A 19,052-nucleotide genomic window follows, 5' to 3' on the forward strand; every position below is an offset into this window, starting at 1 on the left:
GACTCTGTTTGTTTTGGTAGGATCGGAAGAGAAGCTTGAGTTATGAGAAAATGAGGTTTGTGGCTTGTTGGATTGTGAACAGATGTCTCCCATGGATGCTCCATTAGGAGAAAGGAGGAGGTCATTATGTAATAGACCAGTATTGTAGGCATGTTCAATGGGGCCCGGTCCCAATATTTGTGACAGCTTCAGACCCAGTGCCTTGGCTACATTGCAGTAATTAGTAGTTCCACTTGTAAATGAGTCAAGAATGAACTTGTAGAGCATCAGTTGGAGGTAATGGCCTCTCTTTTGTTCTTCTTGAGGTAAAGTGTTACTCTTTCTTGTTTTATGTTCCATTAGGATGAGAGAGTGATCTTCTTTGCAGTACTGCAACTGGTCAATAATTCCTGCTAGAACAGTGTCTTCAAATGCACAGTATATCTTTATTTCTGCTCCAATGCCTCCTCTACTGATCTGTGCTAGTTTGATGTAAGTATTAATTAAATCTACCGCCCACTTGTCTTCTCTTGTTGGTGCAACAACTTGTATGGGTACATCATGAATCTCAATCTCTAAAATGAAAATAAAAATTATAATTTTAATCTTTAGTTATAAGACACTATGATTTGGCACTATACAATGAACACAATGGCACGAGTGACTGTCTTCAATAGATAAGGTGATGTGATGACATGCTTCATGCCACATATCCTAACAGTATAGTAGTTACAACAATAGCAATAATAACTGTCAACAGCATGTGATATATACATGTTTCTGATATGCACTAAAGTACAAAAGTCCCTGTACTATAGTACATGGTCTAAGGCCAAATTTTGCCAAAATTGAAAAGTAGAGAGTTCTCAATTTTTATTGCATTTTTTGATGCATATACATGTACTTATGTTGTGTAGCAAGTTTGAACTGATTCGGATCAAAATTGGATTTTTTACGAATTTTAAAAGCTTTTCAAAATCTCACCTTTCTTATAGTGTATATGAGAACCAGCTTTCATTACTGGTGTTCTTTGCTGTATGACTGTCCTCTTTTCAGCCTGCACTCTCCTCCACCCTTCAGTCCTCCTAAGATACGGATAAAGGTGTCCATACTCCACCTGCTGCTCACACCAGAGTCCCCTCGCTATGTCCGATATTTGAACTGAAGTTGAGCCTCTACCAAAGACCTTGTACGGCTGATAGACACCGGCGTTCCTTTGAACTGCAACATGCTTCCTAACTTCAGACAATTCTGCAATAAAAATAATCCCAATAATAATAATAATAATTAACAATGATTATGCAACTAGCTTTAATAATTGCTTATATGAATGCTTTAAACACTTAATTTTCTTAATTTTTTCACTATTCTACCTGATTCTAAGGTAGCCAAATCAGTCACGTGACAAACCAGCTCAAATTCCTCGTCCTCAAGTACTTGGCAATCAACTCCTTCGCCTCCTATTCCTTCTTTTCCCTCTTTAATGATGTTCCCTAGAGACGCCATGTTCATAAAACGCTATCAGCCACACCTACAAATGTAGGTACACCCACGCATTAGGGTGGGGCTGAAAATGGAGAAACAACCTCAGCCTGTCTGGAGCAAACCAGCTGGAAAGAAAAGGAAGAAACAGACCAAGAAAGAGAATGATAAGCTTAAGATAGCAGTAAAGGGTCCTAGAGACAAACCAGTGCAAGATGACAAGCCTCTACTGCCCCTTTCATCTGCTCTCACTGTATGCAAGTTGGAAGATCAAACCAGCACTAGTACCAGTAGCTCAAGCTTTGAGAATCACAGGCCACACCAAAAGCACAGGAAGTAAGGATGAACTTGACAGTCTACTAGCTATTGAAGTTTATCTGTTTTCATAGAGTTGAAGTCCTCTCATCATCAGATGCAATGACATCTTCCTCTGTCTCTTTTACAATAAAATCAGTTTCAATGGAGACTGAGACAAACAACTCAACACCACCTTCTTCTTCTTCACAGGAATTTACTAAATCTCCTCCAGCAAGCAACACCAGTCCCAGTTCTCCTTTGTCACTCCCTCCACTTTTAAAAGAGTCCACTGACAGCTGCACTGATGCATCCAGTGAGGAGCCGATGCAGACCAAAGAAGGAAAGGTCAGAGTAGTGACTCTTCGCTGGGAGAATGAGCTTTCTGATGAAGAGAAAGAAAAGGAAAGAATTGAAGAGTATAAAATGAAGAGACGAGAGAGATACAAGGAAGCTTTGGCTTTACAAAGAAATAACATTGCAATAAATAATAGCAAGAGTAGAACATCATAAATTATAAATTATTTAGTTAATAGATCTAACAATTATGATAAAACTTTCTTGCAAAAATAAGGAGCCACTCCCCTTAAACTCCTTGTTGACCACGCCCCTCAACTAAAATGGGGAATTCTCACAGCAGTCAAGAAGACGACCTTAAGACCAAGTATCAAGAACTTAGTAAAGAGAAGAAAGGATACGCCATTTTACTCGGAAATGAGCCACTCGATCTCACAAGGAAAGAGGAAACAGTTGGAGCTAGACTCAGTTATTTAGAAGAATCCTTAACTGATGTTGGAGTCATTGAAGTAATGACACCATTCATGACTCAAGGCGGTAGCTCTGATACAAGAACAGCTGGTTTTACAAAGGACCAGTTCCAGCGTGTTCTCTTGATGCATTTTGATGCTGACATGTTGAGGAATTTATCTCGATACTCGTGTTATTGCGCAATATACAGTGGGCGGGGCTCTCAAGAGGGCATCCTTACAAAGTCGAACCAGGTTGTTCCGTTTGTTGAAATAATATCATCAATATGTCACCATTCCTCGGGTCATGGTAAACCAACCATATTCATATTCGACTGTTTATTTGAGACTACCCCGCCTCCAAACATCGCCGTTGTCATGGATACTCTCATGGAGAAGCTCCACCCACTTCCTAACGACGTTCTTATTTGTTTGACGGGACAGACTGCAAGACCTGACGAGGTCCCGGGGGTTTTTACGCTCGAGTTTGCTCAAATTTACGAAGAGTTTTCTCACTGTTTAACGCTCCCAGCCCTGCTAGTGATGGCTGGATTGAAGGTGTGTTTAACGAGTAGCCATATTGTTCAAAGACCAGTGATATGGACGACACTGACTGATGAACTGGCCATTGGAGCTAACGGTAATATATTTTAGAACTACATTTATCACTAATTATTACGTATTATAGATCCTTCGATTCCAACTGTCAATGATGTTCAAGCCTGGTCTACTTATTGCTGCAATGTTATCAAAAAACACAGTTAGCTATTAATTAATAATCAATTAATTATTATTAATTAATTCATTAGGTAGTGCTCCACTCCCTAAGCCTGATGCCACGCCCGGCTGTGGCCGCAGAGTCTTTATAATTTATGCCTCTGACTCTTGTGGGCGTGGCTTGGAGTCTAGCCCTATATGGCCGTTAGGGGCGTGGCTTACATCACTTGGTTTTGACGTATTCCTTGACGCCCCTGAACCCCAGGAGAACAGCAGCTGGTATAACTGGTACAGCACTCATGTCCTCTCTTGTAGGAACATTGTGTTGGTATGTTCACCTTTAATGTGCTCAGCATTCAATGACACACCAGCTGCTTCTCTACCGGAGAGATACGTAATAGCAGCTCAGTTAATGTGTTCAATAGTCAGAGGTCTTCAAGGTTCTGAAGCTAAACGTTCCTTGAGGTTTTTCCCTGTTTTGTTCTCGTCAGTTCCTAATGTTGAGTCGGTTCCCAAGTTTTTTTCTGACGGTAGTATTTATGATTTAACGAGAGACCCTGGGCCTCCTGTGGGTACTTTTGATTCACAACGAGTTCGATCAGCGTATGATACTTTAGTGTTTCATATTTCTCGTTTACCAGTTCCAGTCACGCCCACTTCTGTAAAAGAGACAGTGACCGGTAAGCAGTTCATTAATAATGAATATTAATCTAATTAATATTCATTAATTAGAATATTAATGTCCTTATGCTGTGTAGAAAGTTTGAGGTGATTCTGACTTTGATTCTTTAAGTTACGGCCATTTAAATAATGTCAAAATTCTAAAAAATACCCAAGGCTATAGCCCATGGTTTTTCCAAAAAATGGCTCCGAAATCACCCCAAATTTTTATTACATTTTCTGATACATATTGATGTACTTATGCTGTGTAGAAAGTTTGAGCTGATTCCGACTTCAATTTTTCAAGTTATGGCCATTTTAAGAAAACGTCAAAATTCTGAAAAATACCCAAGGCTATAGTCCATGGTTTTTTTCCAAAAAATGGCTTCGGAATCACCCCAAATTTTTATTACATTTTCTGATACATATTGATGTCCTTATGCTGTGTAGAAAGTTCGAGGTGATTCGGACTTCAATTTTTTGAGTTACAGCCATTTTAAGAAAATGCCAAAATTCTGAAAAATACCCAAGGCTATAGCCCATGGTTTTTTCCAAAAAATGGCTCCGGAATCACCCCAAATTTTTATTACATTTTCTGATACATATTGATGTCCTTATGCTGTGTAGAAAGTTCGAGGTGATTCGGACTTCAATTTTTTGAGTTACGGCCATTTTAAGAAAACGCCAAAATTCTGAAAAATACCCAAGGCTATAGCCCATGGTTTTTTCCAAAAAATGGCTCCAGAATCACCCCAAATTTTTATTACATTTTCTGATACATATTGATGTCCTTATGCTGTGTAGCAAGTTTGAAGTGATTCTGACTTCAAATTTTTAAAGTTATGGCCATTTTAAGAAAACACCAAAAGTCTGAAAAATACCCATGGTTTTTCCAAAAAATGGTTCTGAAATTACCCCAAATTTTTATTACATTTTTATTTTAGATGAAATGATTGATGAGCTCCTGACACTTAAAGAAGGTTATATTGCTGTCTCTCTTACTCTACCAGCGACCACTGTACCACCAACCAGTGTACCAGTACCACCACCAAGTGTACCTATCCTTCCCATACCTACTCAACCTCCTGCAAATCGAGTCACAATCCTTTCTTCTCTAACCGCTAGCCAGGAAGTAGACCAGTCCACGTTCCTGTGGTTAGCCCAGAGAGTGGCCGAGTGGAAGTTCATGGGTCGACACTTGGGGGTACCAGAGTACCAGTTGACTCACATTGAGAGAGAGAATCCTCACAGTATCAGTGAGCAGGTGATTCAGATGTTGTACGAGTGGAGGAAAGCTACACTGGACGAGGCAGCGACCAATCAGAAGTTATTGGACAGTTTGAAGTTTTCTGAGAGCAGTCGGATGTGTGATGAGTTCATTAATTATCTTGAGAAGAAACAATTTTGAACGTATTTTGTAATTTTGTATCATTTTTTAGTTTCTCATAATAATAATTACATTTTGCTCAATCACAGTATTGTTTAGTAATTCATCATCATTTTTTGTTAATAATTAATCATTTAAAATGTATAAAAATCAAAAATGGATTAAATACACATGTCTTGCAGTGATAAATAATTAACCAACATTAACTCCTCCCTCTTGCTATAATTTCTCAAGTTCCCTGAAGAACATTTCAGAAGCTCCAAACTCCATTTCTTGCTGGAGTGCCTGAAGTCCTTGAGAATCAATATCATCAATATCCTGTAGCCATTCCTGCAGTAAACTAGCTGAAGGAGGACCCTCACTGTATGGGGGATAAGTAAACACTATTATTAACAGATATTTTTACTATTAATAGATTATGTTACTATTAATAGATTATTGTTACTATTAATAGATTATTGTTACTATTAATAGATTATTGTTACTATTAATAGATTATTGTTACTATTCATAGATTATTGCTACTATTAATAGATCATGTTACTATTAATAGATTATTGTTACTATTCATAGATCATGTTACTATTAATAAATTATTGTTACTATTAATAGATCATGTTACTATTAATAGATTATGATAACTATTAATAGACTTACATTTTATTATCTGGTACCATTATAGTTAGTTCATCATCAGAAATACCAACCCCATAGCCCCCACCAAAAGTGCCCCCTGGGGGAACATTAAACATCTTCTCCAGGTCCTCTTGTAGCGGAGGGACAAAAGAATCAATGGACTGTGGGATATAAGGAGAGAGTTTTCTCATTTCCTGCGATGTCAATTCAACAAGTTCTTTAGATGTAAGAGGAGAGAAGAACTCAGCCGGAGGTCCACAGTAAGGGACAGAGCGATCAGGAGGTACTGAAGGCTGGGCTGGCAGTACTGGAATATAAGAGGACATAAAGTCTGGGGGAGATTGAGGAAGAGGGAGAGGAGGTCCGTGAGGTGGGTAGCTATCAGTTGGGAGCATCGTGGAATAAGATGGGACAGGTAGGGGATAAGTGATGGAGGAAGTGGGCGGAGCTATTGCAGTGGGTGGAGCTACTGTTGGAGGTGGAGCTACTACTGGTGGCTGATTTTGATAATTAATTGCGTGGGTGGCTGTTGCAGGAGGAACTGATGATGATTGAGAGTTTGATGTTGTTGAGTTATTAACAGGAGATACTGGTACGTCAGTCCTGATCAAAGACCCTGGGTCAAATGGAGGTGGGTGTGGTTGAACAGGAAATGGGTGTGGCTTCACTATAGGTAGTGGGTGTGCCTGAACAGGAGGTGTGAGTTTCACAGTTGTTATACTTGCATTAGTCAAAGGAGAAGAAACTAGACCTGCTTGAGAGAGTGGGCTCGGGTTTGGAGTACTAAGAGGTATTTTAATTCCAGCTGCCTTGCACTCGCGTATCAAAACCTTTTGATGATGTACCAACTGCCTAATCTGCTCTGACTGTTGCTGTATCCGTCGCTGCTGCTCCACCATTTGTTTCTGTTGCTTCTCAAGTTGTTCAGCTTGTTGCTTTATCAGTAGTTCTTGTTGCTGCTGTAGTGAGAGTATTTCCTCTGTCTCCTGTCCTTTCTTTTTAGTCGTGTTAGAAACAGCCACCGCTAGTTTGTTCCAGTGCTCTAGTGCCGTACGGTCACTGTCCGTTAAAGGAGAATACACTTTTTGTTTCTTTTTTGGTTTCTCTGGTCCATGGATCTGATGATCAGGAGTTCGTCTCTTTCTTTCATCCAACCTTTTCTTCTTGACAGCTGCCACTGAGGGAGAGAGACGGAGAAATATCAATTGCTTTACTTTTACTGTATCAATGTACGTGTAGTTGAATGGAAACTTTCAAAGGGTTAAACTTTCATTAGTTTTCAACAAAGCATGTTTCATGATCAGACAGGTCTTACAACAGGATGTGTACGGTATATTAAAACAAACCTTCTTTCTGCTCTCTCTTCTCTGGCTCTCCTCCTTCACTTGATTTCTGTTCTCTCTCCTCCATCATCTTCTTCAGAGCGTCTCTAACCTGATTGGTCGGTGGAATAGGAATACGACACTTGTGATACTCTTTCAACTCATCGACCACAGCTGATCTTAATAACTCCTAATAATAATAATAATAATAATAATAATAATAATAATAATAATAATAATAATAATAATAATAATAATAATAATAATAATAATAATAATAATAATAATAAATAATAATAATAATAACAATAATAATGAATATTAATTAGTTGTAAATACATGTATAAAATGCATATTATGCTTCCAAAATGACAGTACTTTCAGTTTTAAAATAAACAATATAAATTGCAAACAAAATGAAACCTATACATTCATGTACATGTACATGCACACTTGGCATAATTTTATTAAATTTAGCAATTAAAGAATCTTTAAAACGCTAAGCTAAAGTAGCAGTTAAATTAACAAAAACTTTAAAATTATTAGCCCACCCATTACAATTATACAAGCATTAATAGTGGTACACTATCAGTACACTATTAGTACACTATTAGTACACTATTAGTACATTAATAGTGGTACATGGCTACATGTACTTTACAAATTGGCTTTACTTTTGTGTCTAGAGTCTTTTCAAAGGTGAAGTCAAAGGGAGGGGTACAAATAGGTTCATCAGTTATATCGTGATACAGGGAGAGGTAAGGATGTCCCAATATCTCAATAGCAATGTACCTCTTTCTTGGGTCCAGCTGCAACAACTTCTCCAATAATTCCAGCGCTACTTTATTAGCTTTTGGAAACAGAACAAATAAATCCACAGGTTGCTTCTTTGGAAGAGACTTAAGATAAGTCTTGACACGTTCAGACCCGATATTATTAATATACTCATCAGACGGAGTACCCACTACACTAAGAACCAGCTGCAACTGGTTCACGTAGTTCTTCCCAGGGAATATCTGTCGTCTACCCAGCATCTCAGCAAATATACACCCAACAGACCACATGTCCAGTGATATATCGTACTGACTAAAGGAGAGCATTAGTTCCGGAGCCCTGTACCACCTGGTAGCTACGTATTCCGTTAAAAAGAGGGCATGATCCTCTGGAGTAGAGGAGAGTCCCCGGGCCATTCCAAAATCCCCAATCTTCAACTCGCAGTTTCTATTGATGAGAAGGTTACTGGGTTTCAGGTCTCGGTGGATTATATTAGCGGAATGAATGTACTTCAATCCTCGTCCTATTTGGTACAAAAAGTATTTAATGTGGTCGTCACTAAGAGGCTGGACCGAGTGGATGATGTGATGCAAGTCCGTCTCCATGAGGTCTAGTATCACGTACACGTCTTGAAGACTGCTTTCATTCTCCGGCGGTTCCATAACATCAAGTATTGATATCACGTTTTCGTGCCTCAAATGGCGCAAGATCTTGAGCTCACGGTAAGTCCTTTTAGCGGTCACTACTTCATCAAAGGCTCTTGGTATCTTTTTGATGGCTACCTTGCGACCGGTTCTGTTGTCTTTGGCAGCACAGACTACTCCATAGGCTCCTGTACCAATGCTCTCCAATGGAGTGTAGCGAGAGTCACACTCAAACTTGACTGACATGCTCCTGTGCTTTATCGTGTACACTCGTTTATCTGAAGTGCCAGTGCTGGGTTTTGGCGAGTTGCTTGATCTAACTAGAATCATTTCTGATGTCCCCGGGATACTCTTCTCCTCAACCCCCAGCCTCTGGTTATCCAGTGTTTGGCTGTTTTGAGGCTTTTGTGTCTCCTGGGGCTTCTTTTCTGTTTGTATTTGATGGACCTCCATCTTTTCTTGTCTCCTTTCTCCAGATTGCTGACCAGGTGACGCCATTATTGATTTTTAATTAGCCCCGCCCACAATGACGGTGACTTGTGGTCACGTGACAAAACGTGTTAAAATGGCGTCCAGCATTGCTCCCATGTGTAATGGGATTTCTAGATATATTCGTCCGTTAAAGAGACTCACTTTTAACTATTGCGGGAAGGGAGGGAGCAGTAAAGGAACTAGGTATGTCTGCAGCCCCTTGTGCTTTATTATCAGCGTTTTTTAGAGATTATTTAAATTCTCACGTGATCCAACTTGCCAAAAACCACCCTGAAGTAGCTTTCTATGTCCGTCCAAGAAAGTATCGTCATCCTCGGCTAGTGGCAGAATACTGTGAGCCCACAGTCATTTATCCATCTGTCCATCCATCCATTTATTGTAATAATACTCATCTAGTGAACGGTAACAGCCAAATAGTGTCACTAAAGAACATGGACCCCAGTGAGATTCAGTGGCACGTCCATCTTGTCTGTTCCTCCTCCGGAATAAAGACACAGAAATTAAAGAAACCTTGGCACACCGATAACCCTTCGATACAGGGAACATGGTCACCATTTTTGCACAAATAATGTACTCCAGCCATAGCTTGTAAAATAATGTCACATCTTTGATTCATTTATGATAATAGTTTTACAAATTAAATAATTTTTAATGTGGGCGGGGTTAGTTATTAATAATTAGTATAATTTTAATATTGATAAAAAATGTGTTGGCAAGAGTGTAAAAAATTATTAATTGAAAGTAGATGGTGATGTCAAGTTATAATGATATATTATCAGTCGTTATCGAGCAGCTGCTCTGTAAAATAGATAAAAATTAATTAATAGAATCAAAAGAATTTGGTTTACCGATTCGACTGAGTTTCATATTAATGTCTTGAGAATTAAATGAGAGGTCAACGTCATCACTAAATATAAAAAAAACAACAATAATAATAATAATCATTATTATTATTTATAACTCCCATACATACAGTACAGCTGTAATAATGTATCAGAAGAAACCCATTCATTCCATTGTCACAAAATCTGTGACAATTTTTAAAATGGTCATAACTCAAATAAAATTAGTTAAACTCAACTCAAACTTTGTACACAGCATAAGGGCATCAATATGTATCAGAAAATGTAATAAAAAATTGGGGTGATTTCAGAGCCATTTTTTCAAAAAAACCATGGACTATAGCCTTGGGTATTTTCAGAATTTCGGCATTTTCTTAAAATGGCTGTAACTTGAAGAATTGAAGTCGAAATAAGCTTAAACTTTCTACACAGCATAAGGACATCAATATGCATCAGAAAATCTAATAAAAATTTGGGGTGATTTCGGAGTCATTTTTTTAAAAAACCATGGCCTTGGGTATTTTTCAGAATTTTGGTGCTTTCTTAAAATAGAAATGCATTAATATCTTTTCCTCCATCTTACAATAATGATGAATCATCACTGTCTCCCTCTTGAGTGAATTTTTCTTCTCTTTTCTCATTCAATTCTAATCTGCTTCCTCCTCCATTAACAGTGACAGAACCTTTGGCCCCTCCCCCTCTTAAACCATACTCCTCCTGGTTGTTGCTATGGTAACGTGACACTCCCTCCTCCTCCTCCCTCCATCTCACGTCCTCCTTTCTCAAAGTTGCTTCAATGTCCTGTAGCGTCACAGCCTTCTTGTTCAAACCTTTTAATAAATAATAATCAATCACATATTGATTGCCTTATTTACCAGGTAGACACTTTCTTCCTCTGTTAGCTTTCAGCTCAATTGGACCGAAATCTTCATGTTGATAATCAAAAGCAGATAGGGTGGGTCTAGAAAGTAATGAAATAGTTTGGCTACTAATTAACAATACAAGTATTTAATTAATAATCAGGCAATCTTGTGGGTGTGTCTATGGGTGTGGTCACCACCTACCTTCTTGAGTCCCTACATTCGCTGGTTGATGCTGTGCGGGTGCTCCTTATTTCGGAGGACTGAGTACTTTCACTTAATATGTCCATTCGAGTCTCAAGTTGGGTACCTTGGGGAGGAGCTGCAGTCACGTTTGAGTCTTCTTGAGTTTCATGTTTCTTTTTTCTCTTCCTCTTTCTTCCCTTGGTACTCTCTCCTTCTTCATTTTCTTCATTCTTTCCACAGCAGTCCAGCTCTAAAGACTTATCCTTCATTAGCACGTGAAGCAGCTCCAGCAGATTCGAGGGAGGAGGCGGGAGGAGTGTGTGCTCGCCTTCTCCGTCGCTCTCAGGGACGCTCCAGTCATCCATGAGACTCTGGAAGGTTTTAAAAGTTGTAGAAAGCTAAAGAAATGAAGAGAAATAGGACAAGCTTGTGAGTAGTGAAAGGGGCGTGGTTAATTTCACTTGCTGCTCCGCCCACGACTACTCCTATTAATTAAAGATGGCGACAGCACAGCAGGATAGTTTGGAGTACGTTTCTGTTGTTCTCAGAGTTAAGAGAAAGAGAACCAGTGCAGAAGATGGACCACCTGATGCTCTAGTAGTTGCTAGTAAGAGTATGAAACTGGAACAGACCGAAGAGGCTTCTAACAGTTTAGAAAATAGTATGAAAATGAATTTATTGTTAATATTGTTTTCTAATTAATGATTAGGTGGTGTGTTCCATTGGTGTGGTACTTACAATGGAGATATAGAGAAGGAAAGTACTAAAAGCGATAAACCATTATTGGTAAGTATTATTCTAAAACAAGATTAATTATTATTGCAGTTTTACTATTAGGATATTGTTAGTAAATTCAATAAAAAAAGACCAATCAATTCTAAAATCAGCCCGTTTCATAAACTGACCATTTCTGACAGTAAAGAGCAAGCAAAAGTTGAGAAAAAGGTATTAAATTCATAATTGGAACGTCACATTCAAAATTTAGACTGTCATTCACTCATAATTTTGCAATTATAGAAGTCTTCAGCTGCTAATCGGTTTAAACTGCTATCATCAAGACGCTGTTTAAGTGACAGCAGGAATGAAGAGAAAGTGAGTGAGGGAGACAGACCACTCCATCTTTATGAAGTTGTCATGGACCAAGACACTCAATCAAAGTATATGCAGCTATGTCATATCTTTACAGAGTAACAGGAGCCTGATCCAACATTCTCGTTCCTTCCCCTCAGGATACCTTGTCTTTCAAGACAAGTAGTCATTTTAAAATTAACACCCACTTAACATAATAAACTGATTTCTAATTGTAAATGAATAATGAATATAATCAAGTACAACCCACAATAGCCTTTACTAAAAGTGCCCTTTATAAAGACTGTAAAAACTGTTGTATAGCAAGAAGACCATGTGCTCAATTATATAATACAGCAAATTTTTGAAAGGGTAAAGTTGAGTGTATCAATACTGTATACTCTCAATGAATGCCCTGACATTATTAATTATTAATAAAAATAGTTATGATCATATTTATAGGGTAAAGGAAGAAAATGGCTCAAAAATGGAGGGAATAAGTACTCCTGAAGCAGCTGCTAGTGTAGAAGATATAGGAGACATTACTTGTAACTCAACTGTATTGACAAGAGAAAAAATAACAACCGACGGTATAATGGGTGTGGCCTATCATTATTATTAATATTATTAATTTATTAGATAATGATGATGATGGTGATTATGTGTATGATGTTTATATGTCACGACATTGCAATATGGAGGCAGTGAGCTCATTGTAAGGTTATATTAATAATAAGAGTACCTGTATCTCTGTCCTTTTATCTCTTCAGTGATTGGTCGACACTGTCAGTATATTCTCATTCATCAATATTAATTCACGACATCTTTGAATCTGATGATGACAAGTTTGAAGATGAAGACGACTCAAACGGTAAACACAAACAAACAAACAAACAACATTTTAATATTTAAATGGAGACAATGATTAGTGTCTTTCTGTTGATTAGACGAGTCCAATTGGCGTAATGATTATCCTGATGAAGAAGATAGTGAGAGCAGCAGTGCCTGCTCTAATTCTTCGGTTGATTCTGATAACATTCATCATTCCCAGTACAGGCACAGGGAACCTTATTACGGTATATTAATGCTACATAATGTTAATCAGTGCATTAGTTAATGCTCTTCTTTAGACGAATTAGAGTTCTTTGGTGATTCATCTGGTTATTACGATAATGATAATTATGAAGGGGGCGGAGCTGATGATTATGACACGGACGACGAAGAATATGTTTAATTACAATTTTATATCAATCAATCAATTCACTTAACTAAGTAATTAACTAACTACTATGGGCAATACATGTGTGTGCACTTAGAATTTCTGCAAAAGAATATCTTTACAATTCACTAAAATCCGGCATCATTTTCACAGCAATATTGTGCTGTTATTGATTGAGAAAGCACTACACAATTGCCAAAATTGCATCGTCATTTTTGATGTATTCTATTCATATGACCCAGTTCAACAGAAGGTGATTCAAATTATAGAAATCGGAAAGTTATAGTAAGCACTGCAATCATGTAATGATGCAAGATCATCCTTATGAATACTTTTGAATGCGATATTCATGTTCTGTGCCAACACAAGTGCTGTGTACCTGCATGATCTTTGCAATACTTATTGAATTTAAAGTCATGCCATTTTATGAAAAGCTCCAGATATTTGTTGAGGGCAGTAATAAAAATTATTACTTTCTGCTTCACTTGAAGAGGTAGAACTTCCAGACTTTACAAGACTAGTGTAAAGCTGAGATTCATTAAATGGTACATAGGAATGTTTAGCTGGAGCTTCATCTGAACTTGAAATCCCTTCAACCACTTGATGCGGGGAAGAAGGATGGCAATTAGCAGCATATGAAGTTTGAGTGCTGGAAATAGAGGAGGAATCCTCTGATAATCCTGGTGTTCCTGTAGGTATACCAGAAAAATCAGTGCAAGGACAATCCTCAATTGTTTGGTCATCTATGATTGGATCAAATGTCCGACCAACCGGAAAGGTAGGCTGACTCACAAATAACTTCTTGAGGGCTCCTTTTGGTGCATCATGATCTCCATCATCAGGGGCTGTGTTCAGAAAAGAGAGCTGGTCAATTGCACATTGATTACAATCTATTGTATTTTGAAGTATTTTGGAAAATTCGTGATAAGCAGGCTGAAAGCGGAACTTCTCTGGTGGCTTTTTTAGCTTGACATCAGCAGGCTGAAAGAACTGGTCTGGTTGCTTGACATCAGCAGGCTGAAAGAACTGGTCTGGTTGCTTGACATCAGCATGGGATTGGAGAGTTTTGTAATGAGAAGCAATAGGTGGGTGTAGTAAAGCCGGCTCAAAATCAGTAGTAATTGATTGATGTGCTTCTGCAGAAGTAGAAGCAGCAGCAACAGCCTCTAATATTTCTTCAAATAGTAAGGTTAGCCTTACATAGGACTGGCGGAATTCTGCAGAAGCTGTGAGCAAATCAATGATGAATAATAGTTGTTTCATATAACTAGCAAGATCCTCTAAAGTAGTAGTAATCAAGCTCTGTCGCCGTGTGGAATATTTTGCTTTGAAAATAATATTATGTTTCAAGCTAGATATAACCGTTTCTTGTTCAGATTCACTCTCAGTGTCTTGTACCGATTCATTTTCAGTCCCTTGTACTGAGGGTGCTTGTCCAGAGAGTGCTTGTACCAAGGGTGTTTGTACTGAGGGTGCTTGTACCGAGGATACTTGTCCTGAGGGTGTTTGTACCGAGGGTGCTTGTACCGAGGGTACTTGTCCTGAGGGTACTAGTCCTGAGGGTGCTTGTACAGAGGGTGCTTGTACCGATTCATTTTCAGTCTCTAATTGCACCGTCCATTCAGGGACCGAATCAATATATGCATATTCCGTTTCTTTCATTAAGTAATCCCGGACTGACGATGAATATGGGTCAAGCAAGTCTTCAAAAGAACGGTGAAAAAAGCTTTCTACTTGCCCATCAGATTTTTGTTCATCAGAATTTTGTTCAACAGATTTTTGTTCATCTGCTGATAGATCTACTTGTTCATGAGATACTTGTTCACCAGTTTCTAGTTCATGATCAGATGCACTTTGTTCACCATACTCTCTTTCATCAGTGTCAGTTTCTAGTTCAAGATCAGATGCATCAGACTCTTCTTCCTCATGTTCCACTAGATACTTAACTATAGCTCTAGCTCTTCTCTCCAAGAAACGAGGAGTCTTTGTCTCATCATAGAGCCCTTTCAAGAAGTCATCGGTATGTTTTCGGACAACTGACACTCTATCAGACATAACTGGTTGCTGTGCCTACTTTGCAAATTCCGCGCTCAATCGCGCGGGGCTGTAACTTATCCCTGCTCACAGCCCCACCCATTTATGGCTATGGCCACCCCAGCTCCACTCATCATGTAGTGTGGATTTGGGTTAATGGTCTAAATATCTCCATACCTTTCCCTCCAGACATCTCTTACAACATAGAGAGAGAATACCAGCTCAAGAAACCAACCTACACTCTACCAACAGCTGGAGAAACAGTGAACTTAACACGATTCACTTATACCAGAACCAGAAGAAGATATGACAGTAAGAGAAAGGAATAATATAAATAATGTGTATGTATATCGAGTATTATATATATATATGTTACTAAGACATGTAGGATTGTATGTTAATGTGTAAGGTGCACTACCATATAAGGGTGGAGCTATACAGTAAAATGTTAATCTAAAATCCACCATTTTGTTTCATTCTTATGCACCTGCCTTCATTTTAAGTACCGCCAATTGCATTTTCTGGAGAAATCGCCAAAGAAAATGGCTCCCAACATGTACACTATTATTGATTTTATTTTATTAGTAAGACGTGAGCTTCTCTACCTCCCTCCTTCCCCTGATATCAAAGGCTACTGGGAATGGGACAGTGGTCATGGCGTCTTCTTACCATATGCTGTTGCTGCTAGTGTGGATATTGAACTAGCTCATACCAAAAGGTTCCCGTCAATTGATTTAGCAAAGTGTGCCTCTAACATACCATATTATATCGATTTAAAGAGACAAGTGCAGCGTCGTCATGGTTACGGTACTGAGAGAAATATAAGAAGAATACCTTTATCTTATTCACTTCAAAGTTACTTGATAGACCAATCAAAACACTCCGTACTACCGACTGTTAGTTATGTATCTCCAGCTGCTACTGTGATTGCAAGTTCTAAAACTTCAACGAGAGGTTCTTCTTCATCAACGAAATCAAAAAAGAAGAGCAGTAGTCCCATGATCACTGCTAGCAGCAGCAGCAGCTGTGCACCAACTGTCCATCCCTCCTCTTCGACTGGAAAACCTTTAGGACACAGAGAGACTCTGGCTTATAAATCTGGAGCCGTTAGCAGCTGTCATGTAGAAACAAGAAGCAAATTAAGAAAAATCCAAGTAACAGGTATATACAATTAATAAACAGGGAAAGTGTGTGAGAGTAGAGTCAATATTATCAGTGCATTATTTTAGATGACACTCTGTTGACTCCACTGGGCCCGTTAAAGGAATTCGTTAAAAGAGTAACTTCTCTTAATTTTGGAGAAAATGGAGTATGACACTTCTAATGATAAGACACTTTAGTAACTCTTTCTCTCTCTCTCTCTCTAGCCTTGTCCAATATGTATGAACAATTTGAATGAAGAGTCGGGATTTGAAGATGATAGTACACCCTCTCCTTCCTCAACATCATCTTGTGATGTTTGCAAATTAAGAAAATGCGGACATATGCTGCACAGATCGTGTTTGATCACTTACTCAAAGAACTCAACTGATGCTAAAGTAATGGAGAGAGAGATGATCCTTATCTATTAATCTACTTCTGTTAGGGTTGTTTAAGATGTCCTACATGTAAGGTTATCCATGGTGTCAAGAGAGGAGACATGCCTTCCACTGGTACTATGACTGTATCAAAGAAGCGATACTCTTTACCTGGACATCCTAGATGTGGTACCATTGAGATTGTCTACAGCTTTCAACCAGGAGTTCAAGTAAAGTTATAACTAGTGGCTACTTCTCAATCACTTCATCATGTACTGTCTTTCATAGAATGGAGTCCACTACAGAGCAAATGGTTTTCCACGAACTTGTTATCTTCCTGATTCAACCAAAGGACAAAAAGTATTCAATTTATTTATTTATTATTTCTATTATTATTATTTTTTTTATTTTTAAAGGTTTTACAGCTATTAAGAGTAGCATGGGAGAGACGTCTTACATTCACGATAGGTACTTCAGTTACAACTGGTGCTACTAACACTATTGTGTGGAATGAAATACATCACAAAACCGAGTCTACTTCAAACCACAGTGGTCATGGCTACCCAGATGAGAACTATCTTGATAATGTACTCGCTGAATTAGCAGCTCAGGGAGTGACAGAGAGAGAGGAGGGTGGAGGAGGTGGTGAGGGTGAATCTAGTGATGATGATCTTTAGTAATCAAATTATTGTTTTATGTCAATAATATAATAATAATTAATAAATCGTTAATTCTCAACCTCACTGATACTGTCAAGCATTATTCGTCCAAACTGTCCTTCTCTGAAGTTCTTGATGAAGTGAGTTGCTGATCTTCCTTCATCAACAAAACCTCCTTTCAATAAAGCTCCTATTCTCTGTCCTACATTGTGCAGTAGTTCATCAGTGTCATGGCAAGGTCCTTCAAGGTTATATTTCTTGATGTATTGATACAATTTTTGTTCATTTAACGTCTTCAGAATGTACGCAGCTATATTGACTTCACCAACAAATCGATGATCTAATGTTCCTATGGAAAATAGATAAACAAATAAAGCTAGGCCATGATTTCACACAGGATTTTGGCATAGTTCCCAGCTTCTTATCAGTTTTGAAGTTGCTCCAAATCAGGCCAAGGTCCCTGTACTATATAGTACATGGTCTAGGGCCAAAATTGAAAAGGAGAGAATTTGCCATTTTTACACAACTTAATATTAACAAATAATGCTAGTGGGGGTGCCTACCTACAGCTGCTAGTTTAAGAGCCATTTCCTCATCTTTAATATTCGGTATCATTATGCCTGGAGTATCCAACAGTTTTATGAGTGGGTCGGTACTGATCTTTATAAAAGTACTGACAGTCTTAGTATATCCCGGCCTGGAACTAATGGGAGCTGCTTTGGGGCTACCAATACCAGGGGAGAGTCTCCTTAGTGCGTTTATCAATGAAGACTTACCAACATTGGGCATACCTACAATCATTACTTTGACGCCATTCTTTATATCATCATCTTTAGTTAGTTTTATAATGGCTTTTTGAAGAGCAGTAATGTTACCAGAGATTTGGTTCCGTCCCCTGCAGTTTGTCAGGATCACGGGAACACTATCGTCATTTTCATTATAAAGTTTCATGCCTTTCGGATCGGTCAAATCATACTTGTTCAATACTAGTATCTTCTTGTGCTTGGAAAATTTAAGTTTTTCGTTTCGACCTGTTAATGGGATCCTTGCATCGTGTACTTCTATGACGAGGTGACATTTTTGTACTTTCCTCAGAGCATCTTTCATTCCTCTCGCCATATGACCAGGGAACCAGTTGTAACCAGACAGCATTGCTAAGGCAGGCATGATGTATTATAATGGCTGAGTTTTGAGACTTTAAATAAAGACTTTTATTCAAAGTCTCTTGTGTTCTTCTCATTCAACTGCTCCTTTATCTGTCTCTATCTTGCTCCTGTTAGACTTTCTCTTATCCAAAAACTTCCTAAGGAGATGATTACACAGCATTAAGATCCGCCATTGTAAGGCGGGTATTTGTACTGCGCATGCGCCATTTCAAACAGACATGGCAGAATTTTTAATGAGCTAGGTTTAGGTTATTATGAAAAATAATTGACCAATTTGACCTCCAATACTGCAATCTTATTGGTCAATGCAAGGTGGTCACCTTGCATTGACCAATGAGACTGCAGTATTGGAGGTCAATTATTTTTCA

At 38.4% G+C, this 19,052-nt stretch overlaps 9 protein-coding genes across 10 annotated transcripts in view; 5 read left to right on the forward strand and 4 right to left on the reverse strand.

Annotated features, from left to right (window-relative positions):
- Positions 1-1,550, reverse strand: part of LOC100635410 (exonuclease V-like) — a 1,723-nt gene extending 173 nt beyond the window's left edge. Inside the window, exons 1-3 of the mRNA XM_020001425.1 lie at positions 1,353-1,550; positions 964-1,230; positions 4-554 (exon numbers count right to left, since the gene is read on the reverse strand). Coding sequence (XP_019856984.1) covers positions 4-554; positions 964-1,230; positions 1,353-1,491 — 957 coding nt within the window. The 5' untranslated portion in view covers positions 1,492-1,550. The remainder of the gene's footprint in view (positions 1-3; positions 555-963; positions 1,231-1,352) is intronic.
- Positions 1,531-2,311, forward strand: LOC109585376 (uncharacterized). The gene is made up of 2 exons (XM_020001432.1): positions 1,531-1,797; positions 1,851-2,311. The coding sequence occupies exons 1-2, from the start codon at positions 1,553-1,555 to the stop codon at positions 2,266-2,268; spliced, it is 663 nt and encodes a 220-aa protein (XP_019856991.1). The 5' UTR covers positions 1,531-1,552; the 3' UTR covers positions 2,269-2,311.
- Positions 2,294-5,374, forward strand: LOC109585374 (uncharacterized). Its single transcript, XM_020001428.1, has 4 exons — positions 2,294-3,141; positions 3,190-3,261; positions 3,311-3,898; positions 4,823-5,374. The coding sequence occupies exons 1-4, from the start codon at positions 2,376-2,378 to the stop codon at positions 5,284-5,286; spliced, it is 1,890 nt and encodes a 629-aa protein (XP_019856987.1). The 5' UTR covers positions 2,294-2,375; the 3' UTR covers positions 5,287-5,374.
- A 3-nt stretch (positions 5,375-5,377) lies between these two features.
- Positions 5,378-9,162, reverse strand: LOC100635536 (mitogen-activated protein kinase 7-like). Its single transcript, XM_003389421.3, has 4 exons — positions 7,898-9,162; positions 7,248-7,413; positions 5,923-7,078; positions 5,378-5,626 (listed from the first exon to the last, which is right to left on the reverse strand). Exons 1-4 carry the CDS (start codon positions 9,137-9,139, stop codon positions 5,485-5,487), a joined length of 2,706 nt encoding a protein of 901 aa, XP_003389469.1. The 5' UTR covers positions 9,140-9,162; the 3' UTR covers positions 5,378-5,484.
- Positions 9,163-9,775, forward strand: LOC100635661 (39S ribosomal protein L43, mitochondrial-like). Its single transcript, XM_003389422.3, has 3 exons — positions 9,163-9,316; positions 9,360-9,466; positions 9,530-9,775. Exons 1-3 carry the CDS (start codon positions 9,168-9,170, stop codon positions 9,700-9,702), a joined length of 429 nt encoding a protein of 142 aa, XP_003389470.2. The 5' UTR covers positions 9,163-9,167; the 3' UTR covers positions 9,703-9,775.
- A 60-nt stretch (positions 9,776-9,835) lies between these two features.
- LOC109585375 (uncharacterized) lies at positions 9,836-11,406 on the reverse strand. Its single transcript, XM_020001431.1, has 5 exons — positions 11,040-11,406; positions 10,851-10,936; positions 10,559-10,805; positions 9,982-10,040; positions 9,836-9,931 (listed from the first exon to the last, which is right to left on the reverse strand). The coding sequence occupies exons 1-5, from the start codon at positions 11,384-11,386 to the stop codon at positions 9,909-9,911; spliced, it is 762 nt and encodes a 253-aa protein (XP_019856990.1). The 5' UTR covers positions 11,387-11,406; the 3' UTR covers positions 9,836-9,908.
- Positions 11,407-11,500: 94 nt separating this feature from the next.
- Positions 11,501-13,442, forward strand: LOC105314187 (probable RNA polymerase II nuclear localization protein SLC7A6OS). 2 transcript variants are annotated; one of them, XM_020001430.1, is made up of 9 exons: positions 11,501-11,682; positions 11,731-11,807; positions 11,859-11,966; positions 12,039-12,178; positions 12,534-12,679; positions 12,729-12,804; positions 12,860-12,960; positions 13,037-13,165; positions 13,220-13,442. In XM_020001430.1, exons 1-9 carry the CDS (start codon positions 11,520-11,522, stop codon positions 13,321-13,323), a joined length of 1,044 nt encoding a protein of 347 aa, XP_019856989.1. In that variant the 5' UTR covers positions 11,501-11,519; the 3' UTR covers positions 13,324-13,442. The 2 variants fall into 2 exon arrangements, with proteins under 2 accessions (XP_019856989.1, XP_011406496.1); XM_011408194.2 differs by having other exon boundaries at positions 12,552-12,679.
- Positions 13,443-15,366: 1,924 nt separating this feature from the next.
- On the forward strand, positions 15,367-17,602 carry LOC100635788 (E3 ubiquitin-protein ligase DTX4-like). The gene is made up of 7 exons (XM_003389423.3): positions 15,367-15,654; positions 15,928-16,503; positions 16,572-16,651; positions 16,710-16,880; positions 16,928-17,089; positions 17,148-17,219; positions 17,276-17,602. Exons 2-7 carry the CDS (start codon positions 16,341-16,343, stop codon positions 17,534-17,536), a joined length of 909 nt encoding a protein of 302 aa, XP_003389471.2. The 5' UTR covers positions 15,367-15,654; positions 15,928-16,340; the 3' UTR covers positions 17,537-17,602.
- On the reverse strand, positions 17,575-18,859 carry LOC100635914 (mitochondrial ribosome-associated GTPase 1-like). Its single transcript, XM_003389424.2, has 2 exons — positions 18,082-18,859; positions 17,575-17,867 (listed from the first exon to the last, which is right to left on the reverse strand). Exons 1-2 carry the CDS (start codon positions 18,683-18,685, stop codon positions 17,587-17,589), a joined length of 885 nt encoding a protein of 294 aa, XP_003389472.1. The 5' UTR covers positions 18,686-18,859; the 3' UTR covers positions 17,575-17,586.
- Between the last annotated feature and the right edge of the window lie 193 nt (positions 18,860-19,052).

The sequence above is a fragment of the Amphimedon queenslandica genome, unplaced genomic scaffold, assembly GCF_000090795.2.
Source record: "Amphimedon queenslandica unplaced genomic scaffold, v1.1 AMPQUscaffold_13075, whole genome shotgun sequence".
In the NCBI taxonomy this organism is placed as follows: domain Eukaryota; kingdom Metazoa; phylum Porifera; class Demospongiae; order Haplosclerida; family Niphatidae; genus Amphimedon; species Amphimedon queenslandica.